Source organism: Coregonus clupeaformis, chromosome 16, assembly GCF_020615455.1.
Source record: "Coregonus clupeaformis isolate EN_2021a chromosome 16, ASM2061545v1, whole genome shotgun sequence".
NCBI classification, from domain to species: domain Eukaryota; kingdom Metazoa; phylum Chordata; class Actinopteri; order Salmoniformes; family Salmonidae; genus Coregonus; species Coregonus clupeaformis.
This window is the reverse complement of record NC_059207.1, coordinates 1,921,106-1,944,347: the sequence shown is the minus strand read 5'-3', so window position 1 is coordinate 1,944,347 and position 23,242 is coordinate 1,921,106. Positions and strand designations below refer to the sequence as shown.

The following is a 23,242-nucleotide window of genomic DNA, read 5'->3' as shown; positions in this document are numbered from 1 at the left end:
GTCTGACCCAAGAGTTTATCAGACCATTTCTTACATGAATATGTCACTTTGATTTGTCTTGACTTCCAGGTCTCCTACTTGGTCATTTTGTACATATACTGTGTATATATATATTAGATTATGTAACCACTACATGTGCCCATCTCACTGATATCAAATTAATAGCGATGAACAAATTGTTTTTGAATGATATCTACGGCCACCGCACCTCCTGGCGTAATGGTCATATGGGCCAGTATTCCAACAGTTTCCAACATCATCTTTTACTGTTGCCTAGGTTTTAACTTGAACCCATTTGTATGTATATAATCCATTGACCATATGTACCTCTGTGATTAATTATGATTGTGCACAAAAGTGAATTGAATTGTTTCCACGCCCACCATGCGTAATGGTCATGTAGTCCGGTGTAGCTCAGTTGGTAGAGCATGGCGCTTGCAACGCCAGGGTTGTGGGTTCGTTTCCCACGGGAGGCCAGTATGAAGAAGAAAAAATATGTGTGTGTACTGTGAGGGGAAAAAAATATTTGATTCCCTGCTGATTTTGTACGTTTGCCCACTGACAAAGAAATGATCAGTCTATCATTTTAATCGTAGGTTTATTTGAACAGTGAGCGACAGAATAACAACAAAAAAATCCAGAAAAACGCATGTCAAAAATGTTATAAATTGATTTGAATTTTAATGAGGGAAATGAGTATTTGACCCCTCTGCAAAACATGACTTAGTACTTGGTGGCAAAACCCTTGTTGGCAATCACAGAGGTCAGACGTTTCTTGTAGTTGGCCACCAGGTTTGCACACATCTCAGGAGGGATTTTGTCCCACTCCTCTTTGCAGATCTTCTCCAAGTCGTTAAGGTTTCGAGGCTGACGTTTGGCCACTCGAACCTTCAGCTCCCTCCACAGATTTTCTATGGGATTAAGGTCTGGAGACTGGCTAGGCCACTCCAGGACCTTAATGTGCTTCTTCTTGAGCCACTCCTTTGTTTCCTTGGCCATGTGTTTTGGGTCATTGTCATGCTGGAATACCCATCCACGACCCATTTTCAATGCCCTGGCTGAGGGAAGGAGGTTCTCACCCAAGATTTGACGGTACATGGCCCCGTCCATCGTCCCTTTTGATGCGGTGAAGTTGTCCTGTCCCCTTAGCAGAAAAACACCCCCAAAGCATAATGTTTCCACCTCTATGTTTGACGGTGGGGATGGTGTTCTTGGGGTCATAGGCAGCATTCCTCCTCCAAACACAGCGAGTTGAGTTGATGCCAAAGAGCTCCATTTTGGTCTCATCTGACCACAACACTTTCACCCAGTTCTCCTCTGAATCATTCAGATGTTCATTGGCAAACTTCAGACGGGCATGTATATGTGCTTTCTTGAGCAGGGGGACCTTGCGGGCGCTGCAGGATTTCAGTCCTTTTTGTTTTCTTGGTGACTATGGTCCCAGCTGCCTTGAGATCATTGACAAGATCCTCCCGTGTAGTTCTCATGATCATTGCAACTCCACGAGGTGAGATCTTGCATGGAGCCCCAGGCCGAGGGAGATGGACAGTTATTTTGTGTTTCTTCCATTTGCTAATAATCGCACCAACTGTTGTCACCTTCTCACCAAGCTGCTTGGCGATGGTCTTGTAGCCCATTCCAGCCTTGTGTAGGTCTACAATCTTGTCCCTGACATCCTTGGAGAGCTCTTTGGTCTTGGCCATGGTGGAGAGTTTGGAATGTGATTGATTGCTTCTGTGGACAGGTGTCTTTTATACAGGTAACAAACTGAGATTAGGAGCACTCCCTTTAAGAGTGTGCTCCTAATCTTAGCTCGTTACCTGTATAAAAGACACCTGGGAGCCAGAAATCTTTCTGATTGAGAGGGGGTCAAATACTTATTTCCCTCATTAAAATGCAAATCAATTTATAACATTTTTGACATGTGTTTTTCTGGATTTTGTTGTTGTTGTGTCTCTCACTGTTCAAATAAACCTACCATTAAAATTATAGACTGATCATTTCTTTGTCAGTGGGCAAACTTACATAATCAGCAGGTGATCAAATACCTTTTTCCCTCACTGTAGGTATGCACTCACTAACTGTAAGTCGCTCTGGATAAGAGCGTCTGCTAAATTACTAAAATGTCAAATGTAAATGTGAGGTGAAATGTGTATATTTTGGGAAGTGAGCACTCCATTTGTTTGCCCTGACGAAGATCTTTTATTTCAGCTCAAGAAACATGGGAACAACTCTTTACATGTTGCGTTTTATATATTTTTTCAATATACTTTAACACCTGATGCTTCCCTTCTGAATGGTTGTTAGAGTTAGGCTGAGGAAAATCGGAAGTAGAGCCAGTCATTTGATTGACGGGTGCCGTTGTCATGGTTACCGTACAGTGACCTGTATCTCTCTTCCAAAATAGATTTGATCTCAATTGAGAATAACCTGTATAAATAAAGGTTAAGGAAACCTGTCGTTTGATTGACACTTGTGTGCTGTTGTCATTGTTACAACAGCCACCTGTTTTGATTGACATTTGGCTGAGTGTGGTTGTCGTGGTTACTTCCAGTACATCAACGGGGGTAACCTGGAGCAGCTGCTGGACAGTGACCGGTACCTGTCGTGGTCAGTCAGGATGGGCCTGTCTCTAGACATCGCTAGGGGCCTGCAGTACCTCCACACCAAAGGCATCTTCCATAGAGACCTCACCTCCAAGGTAGGAAGCAATCATACACTGCTCAAAAAAATAAAGGGAACACTTAAACAACACAATGTAACTCCCAGTCAATCACACTTCTGTGAAATCAAACTGTCCACTTAGGAAGCAGCACTGATTGACAATAAATGTCACATGCTGTTGTGCAAATGGAATAGACAACAGGTGAAAATTATAGGCAATTAGCAAGACACCCCCAATAAAGGACTGGTTTTGCAGGTGGTGACCACAGACCACTTCTCAGTTCCTATGCTTCCTGGCTGATGTTTTGGTCACTTTTGAATGCTGGCGGTGCTTTCACTCTAGTGGTAGCATGAGACGGAGTCTACAACCCACACAAGTGGCTCAGGTAGTGCAGCTCATCCAGGATGGCACATCAATGCGAGCTGTGGCAAGAAGGTTTGCTGTGTCTGTCAGCGTAGTGTCCAGAGCATGGAGGCGCTACCAGGAGACAGGCCAGTACATCAGGAGACGTGGAGGAGGCCGTAGGAGGGCAACAACCCAGCAGCAGGACTGCTACCTCCGCCTTTGTGCAAGGAGGAGCAGGAGGAACACTGCCAGAGCCCTGCAAAATGACCTCCAGCAGGCCACAAATGTGCATGTGTCTGCTCAAACGGTCAGAAACAGACTCCATGAGGGTGGTATGATGGCCCGACGTCCACAGGTGGGGGTTGTGCTTACAGCCCAACACCGTGCAGGACGTTTGGCATTTGCCAGAGAACACCAAGATTGGCAAATTCGCCACTGGCGCCCTGTGCTCTTCACAGATGAAAGCAGGTTCACACTGAGCACGTGACAGACGTGACAGAGTCTGGAGACACCGTGGAGAACGTTCTGCTGCCTGCAACATCCTCCAGCATGACCGGTTTGGCGGTGGGTCAGTCATGGTGTGGGGTGGCATTTCTTTGGGGGCCACACAGCCCTCCATGTGCTCGCCAGAGGTAGCCTGACTGCCATTAGGTACCGAGATGAGATCCTCAGACCCCTTGTGAGACCATATGCTGGTGCGGTTGGCCCTGGGTTCCTCCTAATGCAAGACAATGCTAGACCTCATGTGGCTGGAGTGTGTCAGCAGTTCCTGCAAGAGGAAGGCATTGATGCTATGGACTGGCCCGCCCGTTCCCCAGACCTGAATCCAATTGAGCACATCTGGGACATCATGTCTCGCTCCATGCTTTAGTCCAGGTCTGGGAGGAGATCCCTCAGGAGACCATCCGCCACCTCATCAGGAGCATGCCCAGGCGTTGTAGGGAGGTCATACAGGCACGTGGAGGCCACACACACTACTGAGACTCATTTTGACTTGTTTTAAGGACATTACATCAAAGTTGGATCAGCCTGTAGTGTGGTTTTCCACTTTAATTTTGAGGGTGACTCCAAATCCAGACCTCCATGGGTTGATAAATTTGATTTCCATTGATAATTTTTGTGTGATTTTGTTGTCAGCACATTCAACTATGTAAAGAAACAAGTATTTAATAAGATTATTTCATTCATTCAGATCTAGGATGTGTTATTTTAGTGTTCCCTTTATTTTTTTGAGCAGTGTATAAACACGCACACACGTAGGTACATTCACTTATATGGACACTTGTCTGGTAATTATACATACTTGGGCATGCACCCACGCCACACGTACATACACACTCCATAAAACGCAGTAGTGCATACTCAAGTACACACAGTTCTCTATTATAATAAATGGATTAACCAGGATCCATTTTCAAACAGCGTGTCAGAGTAGGAGTGCTGATCTAGGATCATTTTTGCCTTCTGGATCATAATGAATAAAATGATATGGACATGAGGGACTTGATCCTAGATCATTCTGAGACGCTTTGTGAATACGGGCCCTGACCTCCTCCTTCCTGGTTGTCTGTCCTGTAGAACTGCCTGGTGCGTTGGGAGAGCGGCCAGTGTACGGCTGTGGTGGGGGACCTTGGCCTGGCAGAGAAAATACCAGAGTACAGGTCAGTTGAGTCCATATATCATCCATCTATCAGCATGCACTGATTAGATCACACACTTGAATGGCTGCGTCCTCTCTCTACCTTCCTCTCTCTCTCTCTCCATCTCAATAGCTTGTTAGCTCTCGCCTGCTCTCGCTCGCCCCATCTCTCTCTCCTCGTTCTCTCTCTCTTCTCGTTCTCTCTCCTCGTTCTCTCTATCTCCAGCTTGCTAGCTTACTTTTTTACTGCTCTCGGTCTCACTCGGTCTCACTCGCTTTCTCTCACCTCGTTCTCACTCTCACCTCGTTCTCACTCTCACCTCGTTCTTGCTCTCACCTCGTTCTTGCTCTCACCTCGTTCTTGCTCTCACCTCGTTCGCTCGCTCACCTCGTGTTCTCTCGCTCACCTCGTGTTCGCTCTCTCACCTCGTTCTCTCTCTCTCACCTCGTTCTCTCTCACCTTGTTCTCTCTCTCTCTCTCTGAGACAGTCAGCCAGTGTTTTATGTTAATGTAAGCTCTAGTGTTGTTGTGTTTCCATCAGGAGTACTGTAGACACAGCTCTACAGTAGGATCAGTTTCCTCTTCCCCAATCCTAACCATTCCATGCCTTGCAAAATTATTCATCCCCCTTGGCGTTTTTCCTATTTTGTTGCATTACAACCTATAATTTAAATAGATTTTTATTTGGATTTCATGTAATGGACACACAAAATAGTCCAAATTGGTGAAGTGAAATGAAAAAAATTATGGAAAAGTGGTGCGTGCATATGTATTCATCCCCTTTGCTATGAAGCCCCTAAATAAGATCTGGTGCAACCAATTACCTTCAGAAGTCACATAATTAGTTAAATAAAGTCCACCTGTGTGCAGTCTAAGTGTCACATGATCTCAGTATATATACACCTGTTCTGAAAGGCCCCAGAGTCTGCAACACCACTAAGCAAGGGGCACCACCAAGCAAGCGGCACCATGAAGAACAAGGAGCTCTCCAAACAGGTCAGGGACATAGTTGTGGAGAAGTACAGATCAGGGTTGGGTTATAAAAAAATATCTGAAACTTAGAAAATCCCACGGCGCACCATTTTAAAATCCATTATTAACAAATTTAAAGAATATGGCACCACAACAAACCTGCCAAGAGAGGGCCGCCCACCAAAACTCACGGACCAGGCAAGGAGGGCATTAATCAGAGAGGCAACAAAGAGACCAAAGATAACCCTGAAGGAGCTGCAAAGCTCCACAGTGGAGATTGGAGTATCTGTCCATAGGACCACTTTAAGCCGTACAGTCCACAGAGCTGGGCTTTACGGAAGAGTGGCCAGAAAAAAGCCATTACTTAAAGAAAAAAATAAGCAAACACGTTTGGTGTTCGCCAAAAGGCATGTGGGAGACTCCCCAAACATATGGAAGAAGGTACTCTGGTCAGATGAGACTAAAATTGAGCTTTTTGGCCATCAAAGAAAACGTTATGCCAACACCTCTCATCACCCAGAGAACACCATACCCACAGTGAAGCATGGTGGTGGCAGCATCATGCTGTGGGGATGTTTTTCATCGGCAGGGACTGGGAAACTGGTCGGAATTGAAGGAATGATGGATGGTGCTAAATACAGGGAAATTCTTGAGGGAAACCTGTTTCAGTCTTCCAGAGATTTGAGACTGGGACGGAGGTTCACCTTCCAGCAGGACAATGACCCTAAGCATACTACTAAAGCAACACTCGAGTGGTTTAAGGGGAAACATTTATATGTCTTGGAATGGCCTAGTAGTCAAAGCCCAGACCTCAATCCAATTGAGAATCTGTGGTATGACTTAAAGATTGCTGTACACTAGCGGAACCCACCCCCCCCCAAAATCAATTTTAATTCCAGGTTGTAAGGCAACAAAATAGGAGAAATGCCAAGGTGGGTGAATACTTACGCAAGCCACTGTATGTGTACAGAAAAAAAAACACAACACTGACCTTAGATCAGTGTCTTAGGAGGTCTAATCACACTAAAGCACAGTCCGTTTTTTTCTAAAGAATGCGAGACACTCTTTCACCTGAAGAAGTTACGCTTTACCCGCTATGTCAAACTGTGTGATTAAGCCCCTATTTCAGGGGAGAAGGAATGGGGAGGGCGGAAGTTTTGGAGTGTCGTTCGTTCACACCCCCACCCAACCCCAGTTTATTAATGATGCTGACATTTACACCTCATATTTTATTCATCGCTTCAGCCTGCGTTGAACACAGATCACCAGCACGTGTGTGTTTTAATCCTATCAGCTTCTCCTTGATGACAGGAGTTATTGTCCTGGTAACTATGTATAAATTGCCCATACAGTGAGGGGAGAAAAGTATTTGATCCCCTGCTGATTTTGTATGTTTGCCCACTGACAAAGAAATTATCAGTCTATAATTTTAATGGTAGGTTTATTTGAACAGTGAGAGACAGAATAACAACAAACAAATCCAGAAAAATGCATGTCAAAAATGTTATAAATTGATTTGCTTTTTAATGAGGGAAATAAGTATTTGACCCCCTCTCAATCAGAAAGATTTCTGGCTCCCATGTGTCTTTTATACAGGTAATGATCTGAGATTAGGAGCACACTCTTAAAGGGAGTGCTCCTAATCTCAGTTTGTTACCTGTATAAAAGACACCGGTCCACAGAAGCAATCAATCAATCAGATTCCAAACTCTCCACCATGGCCAAGACCAAAGGTAACACACTACGCCGTGAAGGACTGAAATTCTGCTGCGCCCACAAGGTCCCCCTGCTCAAGAAAGCACATATACATGCCCGTCTGAAGTTTGCCAATGAACATCTGAATGATTCAGAGGAGAACTGGGTGAAAGTGTTGTGGTCAGATGAGACCAAAATGGAGCTCTTTGGCATCAACTCGCCGTGTTTGGAGGAGGAGGAATGCTGCCTATGACCCCAAGAACACCATCCCCACCATCCAACATGGAGGTGGAAACATTATGCTTTGGGGGTGTTTTTCTGCTAAGGGGACAGGACAATTTCACCGCATCAAAGGGACGATGGACGGGGCCATGTACCATCAAATCTTGGGTGAGAACCTCCTTCCCTCAGCCAGGGCATTGAAAATGGGTCGTGGATGGGTATTCCAGCATGACAATGACCCAAAACACATGGCCAAGGCAACAAAGGAGTGGCTCAAGAAGAAGCACATTAAGGTCCTGGAGTGGCCTAGCCAGTCTCAAGACCTTAATCCCATAGAAAATATGTGGAGGGAGCTGAAGGTTCGAGTGGCCAAACGTCAGCCTCGAAACCTTAATGACTTGGAGAAGATGTGCAAAGAGGAGTGGGACAAAATCCCTCCTGAGATATGTGCAAACCTGGTGGCCAACTACAAGAAACGTCTGACCTCTGTGATTGCCAACAAGGGTTTTGCCACCAAGTACTAAGTCATGTTTTGCAGAGGGGTCAAATACTTATTTCCCTAATTTTTTTGTTGTTATTCTGTCTCTCACTGTTCAAATAAACCTACCATTAAAATGTATAGACTGATCATGTCTTTGTCAGTGGGCAAACGTACAAAATCAGCAGGGGATCAAATACTTTTTTCCCTCACTGTAGCTCATATTAGGTACAGGTCCAGGATCAGCTTACCCACCCTAAATCCTAACCTGAACTATTAGGGCCAAGACACGAAACTGACCTTGGATAAAACACTCTTACCCTCCTGGCCTCTTTACCGTGATAAATTGGTCTGTATCCTGTGTCTGACTGGAGGCAGCTGTTGCGTTAACCAGACCGTGTGTGTGTGTACCGTTTCCGCTCGCACTGTCTACGGTCACCCCAGTGTTTACCTTTGTGTTTTTGCGTATGTGCAGGCACGTTGTTTTGGTGCCCCACAACAAGTTCTTGTTTATGTACCGTGCATGCTTTTAGGTGTGAGTAAATTGATTTGACAGTGGAACACGTTAGTATTTGGCACCAGTGAACATAATATCTGCTGTGTGTTGATTTAACTTTCTCTATTGCTGCGTTTATCAACATGCATACACTTGTCAGAGTATTTTTTTGTGTTGCCTTTATACATCTTTTTGTTGTGTGTGTGAGAGCTCTGCCTTTGTTTGTGGGAGAGAGAGAGGGAGCGAAAGTGAGAGAGAGAGAGAGAGATGAAGGGAGTTTAGGAAAGCTTTCCAAATAAGGTCAAACTATTCCAGCACACTCTCTCTCTCTTCTCTTTCTCCCTCTCTACCGCTCTCTCCCTCTATACCGCTCTCTCCCTCTCTACCGCTCTCGCCGCCTGACTGGCGACTCTCCCTCCCTCCCACCTCCACGTCCCCATATGGTGTTTACACTGGGCGCTATGAATGTCTGTCTGCATTCCACTCCTCTCTTCTCCATCGCTTGCTCCCTCCTTTCTCTCTCTCTCTCTCAGCCCCCATCAATTCCCTTACTATAGTGATGGGGGGGAATTGTTAGTTACATTTCGCGATATTATTTTGGGAAGATATTATATCGATATTTTGAGCCCAATTATCGATTTAGTAAAAATGTGCTACTGTAGGTAGCGTTGGCGCCATAACTCCGGTATTTTTCTTCCTATAGCTTGTTCTCCATCTTTTTAAATAGTTTTCTCATGCTCTCGTCTTTCTGAAGCAGAAATATGCAGCGAGCAATATGTTTGGAACATCGAATCGCACTATCGAATCACAATCCATATAGAATCGTGAGAATTGAAATGCATATCGCATCGGCGCCGAAGTATCGTGATAATATCGCATCGTGAGGTCCCTGGCAATTCCCAGCCCTATCTATTTATGCAATATCATAGCCCACAGTGAGATTGAAATAGCAGAGAGGAAGTGACTGCCAGCGGGGTGTGTTGGTGTCTTGGTGCGTGTGTTTGTCATCAGAGCATGAGCCTTGCAGTGTTGTGTGTCTGCCCCTTTTTGCCTTTATACACACACACACACACACTAGTTTTACCCCATATTTACATTTACCCCGTATGGTTGTTAATGAGCTAGAGCGTGATGAAACTAGCTGCTAGCTCCAGTCTTGTTTGTGTCGGTCTCACCTGCTGACCTCTGTGAGCTGTAGTGCCTGTAATAATTGCTCCGGGTCGATCTTTCCCCTAGGTAGGCTACAGGTCTAGGATCAGCCCCCCCCGCCACAATCCTAACCTTAACGTCATCGCCTGTCATAATTCCCAGGCCTGTCTTCCTCTGTCTCTGTCCTCAGGGAGGGGGCAGACCAGCAGCCCTTGGCTGTAGTGGGTTCACCCTACTGGATGGCACCAGAAGTGCTGCGAGGAGAGATCTACAACGAAAAGGTGGACGTATTTGCATACGGCATCATCCTGTGTGAGGTCATTGCTAGGATACAGGCTGACCCTGACGTCCTCCCACGCACAGAGGTATGGTCATCACACTCTACACGCACACACACACACACAACATACACACATGCAACACTCACACTAGTTCACACAATCAGTTTTCCCAATATTATTGTGCAGTGTAGAGACTTTGCTAAAACGTCTCCCTCTTCTGCCCATTGTATGTAATTGCAGTGTAAAAAGTTATTCAGGCAGTAAGTCGCAGTACTTTAATTGAAGTCTCTGACAGCATCGTCTCTATTCTATTGTGCAAATGAGTGACTGCGTCTCCCTAGGGCTCTGTTTCACTGAGAGGGATGTGTGATGCTCTCTCTGTCTGTCTGTAGGACTTTGGTCTGGACGTCGAGACGTTTCAGCACATGGTGGGAGACTGTCCACCTGCCTTCCTGAGTCTGGCTGTCAGCTGCTGCAACGTAACACACAAATCCTCTTATACCTTTTCTCTCTCTCTCTCTCTCCTATCGTTTCCCCTTATTCCTTCTCCTGTGACTTTTGAGAAACGGACTCTTTTTTTGTTTTGTTTCTTTCGCTCATCTAACGCTCTCTCCGTCCATCTCGCTCTCTCAGATGGATCCAAAGCGCCGTCCATCGTTCTCAGAGATCGTAGCAGAGTTGCAGAGGAGAGAGACCGAGAGGACGCAGAAAGACGAAGCTGCACTAAAGGGTGTGTGTCTGGGGGGTAAAGAACACAGGGAGGTCTTAGTCAGTGGGGGGGTTCTACAAACAGCAGATGCTATATCAGCATTGTGTATTCTACAGGCGTCATTAAAGCTGTCGGAATTGAGCTGAGGGGGCAGGTTATATGGGGTGGTATCCTGGAGATATTCAATTCAATTTTTTCAATTCAATTTTATTTTATATAGCCCTTCTTACATCAGCTAATATCTCGAAGTGCTGTACAGAAACCCAGCCTAAAACCCCAAACAGCTAGTAATGCAGGTGTAGAAGCACGGTGGCTAGGAAAAACTCCCTAGAAAGGCGAAAACCTAGGAAGAAACCTAGAGAGGAACCAGGCTATGAGGGGTGGCCAGTCCTCTTCTGGCTGTGCCGGGTGAAGATTATAACAGAACCATGCCAAGATGTTCAAAAATGTTCATAAGTGACAAGCATGGTCAAATAATAATCAGGAATAAATCTCAGTTGGCTTTTCATAGCCGATCATTAAGAGTTGAAAACAGCAGGTCTGGGACAGGTAGGGGTTCCATAACCGCAGGCAGAACAGTTGAAACTGGAATAGCAGCAAGGCCAGGCGGACTGGGGACAGCAAGGAGTCACCACGGCCGGTAGTCCCGACGTATGGTCCTAGGGCTCAGGTCTCTCAGTTGGCTTTTCATAGCCGATCATTAAGAGTTGAAAACAGCAGGTCTGGGACAGGTAGGGGTTTCGTAACCGCAGGCAGAACAGTTGAAACTGGAATAGCAGCAAGGCCAGGCGGACTGGGGACAGCAAGGTGTCATCATGCCCGGTAGTCCTGACGTATGGTCCTAGGGCTCAGGTTCTCAGAGAGAAAGAGAGAACGAGAGAATTAGAGAGAGCATACTTAAATTCACACAGGACACTGGATAAGACAGGAGAAGTACTCCAGGTATAACCAACTAACCCCAGCCCCCGACACATAAACTACTGCAGCATAAATACTGGAGGCTGAGACAGGAGCGGTCCGGAGACACTGTGGCCCCATCCGAAGAAACCCCCGGACAGGGCCAAACAGGAAGGATATAACCCCACCCACTCTGCCAAAGCACAGCCCCCGCACCACTAGAGGGATATCCTCAACCACCAACTTACAATCCTGAGACAAGGCCGAGTATAGCCCACAGAGGTCTCCACCACAGCACAAACCAAGGGGGGGCGCCAACCCAGACAGGAAGATCACGTCAGTAACTCAACCCACTCAAGTGACGCACCCCTCCCAGGGACGGCATGAAAGAGCACCAGCAAGCCAGTGACTCAGCCCCTGCAACAGGGTTAGAGGCAGAGAACCCCAGTGGAGAGGGGATTCTGCTCTCTAGAGTCATATAGATAGATGAATAGATTAGATTAGGGGTGTGCAGGTAGCTTAGTGGTTAAGCGTGTTGAGCCGGTAACCAAAAGGTTGCTGGTTCGAATCCCGGAGCCGGCAAGGTGGATAAAATCTGCCGTTCTCCCCCAACAACTGCTCCCCGGGTACCGATGACGTCGATTAAGGCTGCCCCCTGCACCTTTATGATTCAGAGGGTTTGTGTTAAAGAGGAAGACACATTTCGGTTGAATGCGTTGTTGTGCAACTGACTAGTTTTCCCCTTTCCCCAGATATGTATACATGTTTTGTCTCAGCAGATTGCCAGCATGTATTCTTTTTTTTGAATCTCTCTCTCCCTGTCTCTAGATCTTGGCTCACTGCGGAGGCGCTTCCTCTGTCTCCCCGGCGACCCTCGCCTCTGCCGCAGCAAATCAGACATGCTCCCTCCGGCCGTGCCCCCCACTCTGGCCCCTCCCACCCGTGTCAATCCCTTCTCCCTGCGAGAGGACCTGAACGGAGGCAAGATTAAATTGTTCGACACGCCCAGCAATTCTGTCATCTCTTTAACGTTCACCTTACCCAAACGCCCGGACCCCTGTACAGCCCCCTCGCCCTCAGACAGAGAGGGGGGTACGCCCCGAGGAAGGCTCCACAGACGCTGCTTGTCCCTGCCCTGCACCCCCCCTCTAGGTCTCCTGCCCCCTACCACCAAAGACAATACCACAGAAAAAACGGGGGTATTGCCAATGGACTTAGACACTGAGAATGATGAGGGGAATGTAGAGAACGAGAAAGAGGAGGAGAGGAGAATCATGAAAGAGAGGTTTACCTTTGAGTCTAATGAGTTCGTAGACGAGGATGTGGAGAGGAGGAAGAGCAGCGAGGGCCTCACGGGCGATGACTCGGGGCTTCCTCTCGATCCAGAGCTGCTGTCATTGGACCAGCTGAGCGAGGAACAGGAAGAGGAAACTGACCAGGAAGTGGAACCTATGGACTGCACCAGCTCCCCTGACACACTAGATGGCGCTCTCCCTCCACTCTATTCTCTCCCTACTCTTCCACCTTATTCCAAACCCTCCCCACCCACCTCCACCACATTCAACAACGGCTGGGGTAATATTCCCCCCATCTTCAATGGCCCTCTCTGCCTGCCCCCCCACCCCTCCCCCCACATGGACAACAACAACAGCACCACGGTGGTCATTAGTCGGCCTCTGGGATGGGGGGGCACCAACCGGAACCACTCACCTTCTGGGAGGCCCATAGGGGACTCGCCCTCGCTGTTCGGGTCCAGTAATGGTGCCGGTCCTTCTCTGGAGCAGGAGGAGGTGATCTCGTGTCCCGGTTGCTGCCTGGCGGGTTTCCGGTTCCCCTCTCTGTGTTTCCGCACGCCCCCTCGCCGGAACCCCTTTAAGAACCTGAACGGGAACGGGGACAGTACTGGGGCCACCCGAGGGCTGCTCTATAAAGGGCCTAAGGGGATACCGTCCTCCCCCACCACCCCTACCAACCCCGAGCCTGGCCCTGGTCTAGCCCTGCCTGGGGCTCAGACATAGACAAAGAATGCCCCTAACCACAGATCTAGGATCAGATTACCCAACCCCATTATCCTAACCTTATTTCTTAGGAGGGAGAGACTGGAAACTGATCTTGGATCAGTGCCTAGGGGCTACTTCATTCCATTCTTACATAGAGATAGTGACATGTGAGAGGTATAGCTGCTGGTGGGAAGCCACTGCGGTGCTGGTGGCCTATGAGTGATGGTGGGGCGCCCTCTGCTGGATTGAGGCGGTATTGACTGTAATAATGCTGTACTGTATAATCCAGTATCATGTTGTGCTGTTAAGGGGAGTGAGCTGAGAAGTCACAGATCCCTACAGCGAATGAAGGCTGGTAGACTGACTGATTCATAAAGAAGCAATGACAATACTTTCCCTCAGCATGACAACATTTGTATTGGTCAGAGCCATATTTAAATGTAGGCTAAACATGGCTTTAGTATTGGACCAATCCAATGGGATATGTATCAAATCAAATTTTATGATATCCTCCTATGGTGTGGTCTAATGCTCCTTTTCTGACGGTCATAGTTTTAAATACTATTTTATGACTGAGGATTGTGGTGGTGGTGATGTTGCTACGATGAGGAATGTTATGAATAGTGTTACTTATGAAATGTTATGAAAAATTCATGTTATGATTTAGATGTTTGATACTGTCTGAATGGTCGACAGCTTCAGCAGTTTGCCTTGTATTCAGACTGCTACAACAGCTTTACGGTGCAACCTGGAGAGGCCACGAACAGGGCAATGAAAGGGGTGTGTATGTGTGTGTGTGTGTGTGTGTGTGTGTGTGTGTGTGATACATACTGTTCTGTTGACTGATATCTTGCTGTATGATCTTTTACGGCCCTCGTGATCCTCTGACAAAGCACTTACTGTATTAAGATTGTTTATTAGTTGATGACTTTTTGTTATTTTTGAGAATTAATGGTCAAAGACCTGCTTCAACAAAGATGTACAGATTCATATTATTTAAAAATGGCATTGAATAAAACTATAGAATGGACAGACTGTGTGTGGTTTTTCTCTAGCTGGATTGCAGGATTTCTAGCCAACCATCGGCCCAAACCTGTCATGAATAACTAGGAAGCATCAAGTAGTGGGTGTATAATGTACTGTACCACAACTTTTGAAAATAGTGAATCAAGACAAGTCACTTGAACACAATTGTTTTATATATATATATATATATATACACAATACCAGTCAAACGTTTGGACACACCTACTCATTCAAAGGTTTCTTTATTTTTACTATTTTCTACATTGTAGAATAATAGTGAAGACATCAAAACTATGAAATAACACATGGAATCATGCAGTAACCAATAAAAGTGTTAAACAAATCAAAATATATTTTATATTTGAGATTCTTCAAAGGAGCCACTCTTTGCCTTGATGACAGCTTTGCACACTCTTGGCATTCTCTCAACCAGCTACACCTGGAATGCTTTTCCAACAGTCTTGAAGGAGTTCCCACATATGCTGAGCACTTTTCCTTGCTGCTTTTCCTTCATTCTGCGGCCCAAACCATCTAAATTGGGTTGAGGTCAGGTGATTGTTGAAAAGCATTCCAGGTGACTACCTCATGAAGCTGGTTGAGAGAATGCCAAGAGTATGCAAAGCTGTCATCAAGGCAAAGAGTGGCTCCTTTGAAGAATCTCAAATATAAAATATATTTTTATTTGTTTAACACTTTTTTTGGTTACTACATGATTCCATATGTGTTATTTCATAGTTTTGATGTCTTCACTATTATTCTACAATGTAGAAAATAGTAAAAATAAAGAAACCTTTGAATGAGTAGGTGTGTCCAAACGTTTGACTGGTACTGTGTATATATTTACAAAGCTTGCAAGGTGGTTGTTATTTTCCCTCTATCTGTTTCCTGTCTCACTCTGTCCTTCTTTGTCTCGCTTCTTGCCTTTAAGCTTCAGATTATACCATTTCCTCTCACAACCACGACTACTGTGTCACATCCTGATCCCTTCACCCCCCTGCCCTTCTTTATCTATCTCCCCCTCTCTCTCTCTCTGTCGATGTAGGTAAGTGACCGCTTACGCTACCTCTTTCCTATTCAACTTTGAGCAATTATTTGTTATGCATTTTCTTGTCATGTAGACTACTGTGCGCATCAGTGTACTGGCATGAATGTGGTATCCCTCCCTCAAGGGGATTTTGTTTTGGAAAAAGATTTCAGCTGTGTCCTTTGTTCCTCTCAATCTGTGGTCTAGCTTACCTGTGTCACCATGGTGACGGTACCTGGTGTACTGACGACCCTTGTGTTAACAGGATTGTGTGTGTGTGTCCATATCACAGGTGAGTCTGTTTCTCTCTTTACCCACCTTTCTTAACCCGATCCCTCCATATTGGGGACAGTGACTGATCTAATTTACACTATCTATGGGGGGCTCACCACAGAGTTACTCTATATATGGTTTGATCTCAATGGTTTACATGGCTAACTAAAGGTTAAAATAGTGTCAATCATGTTAAGTATGTGTGAGTTGTGTTTACGCATAGTTATCCTTGTTTCTCTGAGATCGTGAATAGGAAAGGGTAGCCTATCTATTCCTGTGTGTGTGTTGACTGAAGTGTTCTGTGTGAACTCTCAGGATCATCTGGGGCCGTCTGTACCACCATTGTGCATTCCCTGAACTTAAACTGTGTCCTGCAGTGGGATTGTCCCCAGGCCAACGCTACCACCACCTACACCGTCCAAACTAAGACTCAGGGGTGTGTCTGTCTGTCTGATTCCTCAGTGCTCACTATTGACTTAATGGACTAGTATCTAGCTCTAAATGTCCTCTCAGCTAAATTACTGTTCTAAGATTCGGGGGTCTGCCTCGGTCTGCTCTCTCTATTGACCTAATCGATCTAGCCCTAATAGTATGCTGTATTACTGTTCTGCTATTTTCTAGAATTGGTAGCGAATTGTTTAATAGAAAACCACTACATTGATCTATGACAATGTTCTGTATCTTATTCTGTAATGTTTGTTCTGTGTGTAACTACTACCTAGTCATTTAAATAGAGTATTTTAAATCAAGTCGTTTGTTTGAAAGTTGTAATCAGTATCCTGATAGTCATTTACTTTACAATGACAGTCAATATGAATAGTGCAACTGTTGGGAGTGTGAGGGGAAAGCTATCCTAGAAAGGAAAGGGAAAGCTAATTATTGTGTGAGAACAAACCGCTCTGATGACGCATGCGGAGAGGAGCCGGTGAGAGGGGTAGAGTGAGAGCGGTAAAGCGAGAGAATTTAAAACGTGTGGTTTTGGCAGAAAAACCACAAAGGGTTTTAATCAGAGGGATGAATCAGTCACTCCAGTCCATGGTTGATTGCCCTTATGGATAGATGGGCTCTGATAGATGGGCACGATTGTTTTCTACTACAGCCGTGAAACTCTGGCTTCTCCTCTCCCCTGCCACCTGGTTTCAGTCATAACCACCACCACCACCACCCAAGTAGTCCAACAACCAGTGTGTATGTGTTATCTTGTGTGGGTATTGCATATTTTCAGAAACATTTCCACATACATTTTAATAAATAGGAATAATAAATAAATACTATATAGTTTGTATCTCTGTGTTCGTGTATGTTTCTCTATATATGGTACCAGTCAAAAGTTTGGACATGCCTACTCATTCCAGGGGTTTTCTTTATTTTTTACTATTTTCTACATTGTAGAATAATAGTGAAGACATCAAAACTATGAAATAACACATGGAATCATGTAGTAACCAAAAAAAGTGTTAAACAAATCAAAATATATTTGAGATTCTTCAAAGTAGCCACCCTTTGCCTTGATGACAGCTTTGCACACTCGTGGCATTCTCTCAACCAGCTTCGTGAGGAAGTCACCTGGAATGCATTTCAATTAACAGGTGTCCCTTGTTAATTTGTGGAATTTCTTTCCTCAATGCATTTGAGCCAATCAGTTGTGTTGTGACAAGGTAGGGGGGTTATGAAAAATGTATGCACTCACTAACTGTAAGTCGCTCTGGATAAGAGCGTCTGCTAAATGACTAAAATGTATACAGAAGATAGCTTTATTTGGTAAATGACCAAGTCCATATTATGGCAAAAACAGCTCACATAAGCAAAGAGAAACGTCAGTCCATCATTACTTTAAGACATGAAGGTCAGTCAATACTGAACATTTCAAGAACTTTGAAAGTTTCTTCAAGTGCAGTCGCAAAAACCATCAAGCGCTATGATGAAACTGGCTCTCATGAGGACCGCCACAGGAAAGGAAGACCCAGAGTTACCTCTGCTGCAGAGGATAAATTCATTAGAGTTAACTGCACCTCAGATTGCAGCCCAAAGCTTCACAGAGTTCAAGTAACAGACACATCTCAACATCAACTGTTCAGAGGAGACTGTGTGAATCAGACCTTCATGGTCGAATTGATGCAAAGAAACCACTACTAAAGGACACCAATAAGAAGAAGAGACTTGCTTGGGCCAAGAAATCTGTCCTTTGGTCTGATGAGTCCAAATTTGAGATGTTTGGTTCCAACTGCAGAGTAGGTGAACGGATGATCTCCGTATGTGTGGTTCCCACCGTGAAGCATGGAGGAGGAGGTATTATGGTGTGGGGATGCTTTACTGGTGACACTGTCTGTGATTTATTCAGAATTCAAGGCACACTTAACCAGCATGGCTACCACAGCATTCTGCAGTGATACACCATCCCATCTGGTTTGCGCTTAGTGGGACTATCATTTGTTTTCAACAGGACAATGACCCAAAACACACCTCCAGGCTGTGTAAGGGCTATTTGACCAAGAAGGAGAGTGATGGAGTGCTGCATCAGATGACCTGGCCTCCACAATTGCCCGACCTCAACCCAATTGAGATGGTTTGGGATGAGTTGGTCTCCTGAGGAGTATGTCTCCTGAGTGGCGCAGTGGTCTAAGGCACTGCATCGCAGTGCTAACTGTGCCACTAGAGATCCTGGTTCGAATCCAGGCTCTGTCGCAGCCGGCCGCGACCGGGAGACTCATGGGCGGCGCACAATTGGCCCAGCGTCGTCCAGGGTAGGGGAGGGAATGGCCGGCAGGGTTGTAGCTCAGTTGATAGAGCATGGCGTTTGCAACGCCAGGGTTGTGGGTTCGATTCCCACGGGGGGCCAGTATAAAAATAAAACAAATGTATTCACTAACTGTGAGTCGCTCTGGATAAGAGCGTCTGCTAAATGACTTAAATGTAAATGTAATGAGTTGGACCGCAGAATGAAGGAAAATCAGCAAGGAAAAGTGCTCAGCATATGTGGGAACTCCTTCAAGACTTTTGGGAAAGCATTCCTCATGAAGCTGGTTGAGAGAATACTAAGAGTGTACAAAGCTGTCATCAAGGCAACGGGTGGCTACTTTGAAGAATCCAAAATATATTTTGATTTGTTTATCACTTTTTTTTGGTTACTACGTGTGTCATTTCATAGTTTTGATGTCTTCTATTATTTTACAATGTAGAAAATAGTAAAAATAAAGAAAAACCCTTGAATGAGTAGGTTTGTCCAAACTTTTGACTGGTACTGTATGTGTGTGTGTGTGTTACAGGGATTTGTGGCAGAATGTGGAGAGCTGTGTGCGGTTCTCCTCCCAGCTGTGTGACCTGTCCGATGCCTTCTCTGACTTTGAGCTGTACAACATGATCCGCCTGGGCCTCCACCAGGGCCCGGGGAGTACAGTCTGGACAGAATCACTTGTGTTTGGCCCCAGTGATTTCAGTCAGTAGCCTGCTTCTGCTCTCAGACCTATCACATATCTTGCCTTGGTGACTTATTGTTCAAATCAAACAAAACGTAGAAGAGCATTTAAACATCTTAATACACTGCAGAGTTCAAACATAGAGGGCTAAAATTGCTAAAGGCGCTCACATGAAGAGATTGTTGTGATTGGAATTAAAGTGGCTTCTTTGTTTCTCCTCTCTTCAGCCTTCAGCAGCCCCTCTGTCTTGGTCTCTCTGTCTGGAGAGAGGCTGTTAGTGGAGGTGCACTTACCTTGTTCTATCAAAAAGGAGTGTCTTCCTCTGCAGAGCTGCTGTCCACTGTCAAAATTCATTCACCCCTGGGTCACCGTGACAGTATATAACCAACAGAACCCCTCTGACTACATGGTACCCCTATTGCCATCTGTAATAACACTTTTTGCTCACCCTCCATTTCTCTTGCTCTCTCTCGTTCACATGTTCCCTCCTTTTTCCTTTTACCTGCTGCTATGTAAGTTAATCTAAGTAGTACAATTGTGAAGGAGTGAGTGCTCAAACCAGAAACTACACTCATGTTGTTTCCAGTGGTGTAAAGTACTTAAGTAAAAATACTTTACTATTTATATTTTTGACTACTTTTACTTTTACTTCACTACATTCCTAAAGAAAATTATGTACTTTTTACTTTCCCTGAGACCCAAAAGTACTCGTTACATTTTGAATGCTTAGCAGAATAGGAAAATGGTCTACGTCACACACTTATAGAGAGAACATCCCTTGTCATCCCTACTGCCTCTGATCTGGCGGACTCACTAAACACATGCTTCGTTTGTAAATTATGTCTGAGTGTTGGAGCGTGCCCCTGGCTATCCGTACATTTAAAAAAACAAGGAAATGGTGCTGTCTGGAATTGCTTAATATAAGGAATTTGAAATGATTTATACTTTTACTTTTACTTTTGATACTTAAGTATATTTTAGGAACTACATTGACTTTTGATACTTAAGTATATTTCAAACCAAATACTTTTAGACTTTTACTCAAGTAGTGTTTTACTGGGTGACTTTCACTTGAGTCATTTTCTTTACTTTTACTCAAGTATGACAATTGGGTACTTTTTCCACCACTGGCTGTTTCTTTGTCTGCTGCATGTTTTTTGTGTGCCTTGGGTTAGTACAAGTGTCCTTGATTGGCTCTCTGTGAAACACCATCTGATACAGCCTCTCTGATTGGCATGTGTCTAATACAGCGTTTGTGATTGGCTGATCCTGTTGCATGTGTCTGATACAGCGTTTGTGATTGGCTTGTCCTGTTGCAGACGCAGACTGGTTCGGCCCAGAAGGTGGTGTACGGGGCAGAGTTCTCAAACCTGGCCCCAGGACAGGACTACTGTGTCGTGGCTAACTTCTCAGTTGAACCCTCCACCTTCCCCCAGGCCTCGTCTCCTCCCTCCAACCCCCACTGTGTCCACCAGGCTGCCCCAGGACCAGGTGAGAGGTCAGAGGTTTACGTTGTGTTAAGGTTGAGCCGGGGTGTGGACATGAAGCTAGGGTTATGAATACGACCCTAATTACACAATGGACGTTTGTTTGTGTTTCCCAGGGTTGCAGCTAGTGTTGTTGGGGATAGGAGTGTGTGCTGTGCTCTTCTCTCCTCTCCTTGGTCTGGCTCTGTACCGGCTGAAACAAAAACGAGATGCAGCAACCATAAACACACTCCCCAAGTGTCTAGTAAACTGTTCTTGTCCTCTTGACACACACACACACACACACACACACTGAGTATTTCATTTCATTTATGTGTATAGTACTATATTAAATGCAGTATTATATTGAATGTCCATGGTCCTTGGGTATATCATTACACAGTGTTTTTGTGTATTTTTTTTAATGCAGGCATCTCTTCAGGCATTCCTCCAGGACCCCCCAGAGTCCTCTTCAGACCCTGTTGACCCCAGTGACATCCACGTGGAGGTTGTAGACGACCACATCTCCTTCATGTCCTCTTTTTCCAACTGTGTCTGCATCGCGGCCCAGGCCCCAAGCCTGGGGGATGGGTACAACAGCAAGCCCTTCCTCAGTGACTACAGGTCAGGCAACGTGCACTGGGACACTGGGGGAATGGAGCTGGGCCTGAACTCTGGCAGCACCCTATCCCTGCCGTGCTCCACTGTGCCTATAGGCCTACATATGAACCAGTGCAGCTTAGATTCACCTCGACAACCACATCCAGGGCCCAATGTGCCAACACTACCCTACCCTGGTTCTCTATCTCTGTCAGAGGCTGTGGAGGGTCAGGGGGTCCTGCTGTGCTCAGTGAGGTTTGGGGGGGCGAGTGAGGGGGAAGGGGGTGAGAACCTGGAGGGACTACAGTGGTGTAACCTGTAGCACATTGAACTTCAGTACTCATAATGCTATGTTCAACATATTCCTATGAACTCCACAGTGTTGAGAGGAGTTCAAAAACTTTATTGACCAAAATTGTAATTGTGTCCACAGTTTATAGGCATACATTGTCAGTTCCAACCGGACTGTGGTATGGTCCAGCACCATATCAAGATCAACCATAACAAGTAAGGACAATACTGGACTGTGCTATCATAAACATATACACTCTTAGAAAAAAAGGGTTTCAAAAGGGTTCTTCAGCTGTCCCCATAGAATAACCCTTTTTGGAACCAAAAGCGTTCTTCCTGGAACCAAAAAGGGTTATCCTATGGGGACAGCTGACAAACCTTTTTAGGTTATAGATGGCACCTATTTCTTTCTAAGGGGGGTTTATTATTCTGACTCCCCTTCATTGCCTTTGCTCTCTGCCTTGCTTCTGACTCACTGTTGGCCCATCCCATCTCTGGCCTGGCTCTCGCTGTCTCTTACCCGTGTCTGACACCTCATTCTGGGGGAGGAGGGCAGAGGGTTGTGGTACATCTCGCTCCTGCCTCATTTTGCTGGTGGTGCACTCTTCCGGAACATTAGGAAACCCAGGGGGGTGAGAGGGAGAGACAGGAGACAATGAATGGGAAACAGTGTTGTTTGGCCCCATAGTTCTGGAACCCCCATAGCCTTCATATGGCTCATAATAATCTCACTGTGTCAGGGGGATTTTGATTCATAGTGTTGGTCTTGGGGGTTGGATCATGAGTGAGTCCAAACTAAGCAGTGTGTTTGCCTGCTAATCATAAATGTTACTTCTCAGGCGTCCAACAGAGATAGCATCTAACCTTGAACTTTTGGGGCAGCTTTTTATGGGTTCTGCTATATTTGCAGTCAATTCACTGGAATCCTGATTCAAGATGGTTGCTTTGTGGCTCTTCACTAATGTGTGCTGGCTGGCTCTGCAGCTGTGGTGGTGGTGAAGTTGGATGGGGGATTTATGTGGTGTTCGACAGGGTGACCTTTTCTAAAATGACTAATTCATGTGTCAGCTGAAACAGTCTCTGCTAGTGTCTAAAAGTGAATCAATTATACATTTGCTTTCCATTCAGTGCATACTGTTCTGTAAATGTCAAATTTCATATTTACCGGAGAGGAGACAGAAATGTATATGAGAGTACAGCAGAGCTTGAAAAATCCACCACCAACAAGCCTAATCAAAACGCTTGAAATGACAGAGGCTCTGCTAAATGAGAGCAACCATTTGAGTTCGCTTATAAGACTTTGTTGCACAATGCTAGATAAGTGTAATTGCTGATGTTCTTTATGTATAATTCACATTCCAACACCATGAGGGTAAATTATGAGTGAACAATAAATGTTTATCATTTGAAGTGCTTTTGTGTGTAATATCTTACATTGTTCTTGATTTCCCTTACCAGTTGTTCCCACGGGGGGCCAGTATGAAAATAAAAAAGAATAATGTATGCACTAACTAAGTCGCTCTGGATAAGAGCGTCTGCTAAATGACGTAAAATGTAAATGTTGTAAATGGATGATCTTCAAAAATACAGAAGGGCA

At 45.3% G+C, this 23,242-nt stretch overlaps 2 protein-coding genes across 3 annotated transcripts in view; both read left to right on the top strand.

Annotated features, from left to right (window-relative positions):
- Positions 1 to 14,572, top strand: part of LOC121572207 (dual specificity testis-specific protein kinase 2) — a 32,762-nt gene extending 18,190 nt beyond the window's left edge. For both annotated transcript variants that reach the window (XM_041884142.2, XM_045225840.1), the window contains 6 exons: positions 2,555 to 2,701; positions 4,589 to 4,671; positions 9,853 to 10,027; positions 10,336 to 10,422; positions 10,577 to 10,673; positions 12,378 to 14,572. In XM_041884142.2, coding sequence (XP_041740076.2) covers positions 2,555 to 2,701; positions 4,589 to 4,671; positions 9,853 to 10,027; positions 10,336 to 10,422; positions 10,577 to 10,673; positions 12,378 to 13,567 — 1,779 coding nt within the window. In that variant the 3' untranslated portion in view covers positions 13,568 to 14,572. The remainder of the gene's footprint in view (positions 1 to 2,554; positions 2,702 to 4,588; positions 4,672 to 9,852; positions 10,028 to 10,335; positions 10,423 to 10,576; positions 10,674 to 12,377) is intronic.
- Positions 14,573 to 19,102: 4,530 nt separating this feature from the next.
- LOC121572208 lies at positions 19,103 to 23,055 on the top strand. Its single transcript, XM_045225554.1, has 5 exons — positions 19,103 to 19,308; positions 19,516 to 19,697; positions 20,608 to 20,779; positions 20,892 to 21,019; positions 21,185 to 23,055. Exons 1-5 carry the CDS (start codon positions 19,230 to 19,232, stop codon positions 21,674 to 21,676), a joined length of 1,053 nt encoding a protein of 350 aa, XP_045081489.1. The 5' UTR covers positions 19,103 to 19,229; the 3' UTR covers positions 21,677 to 23,055.
- Positions 23,056 to 23,242: the final 187 nt, after the last annotated feature.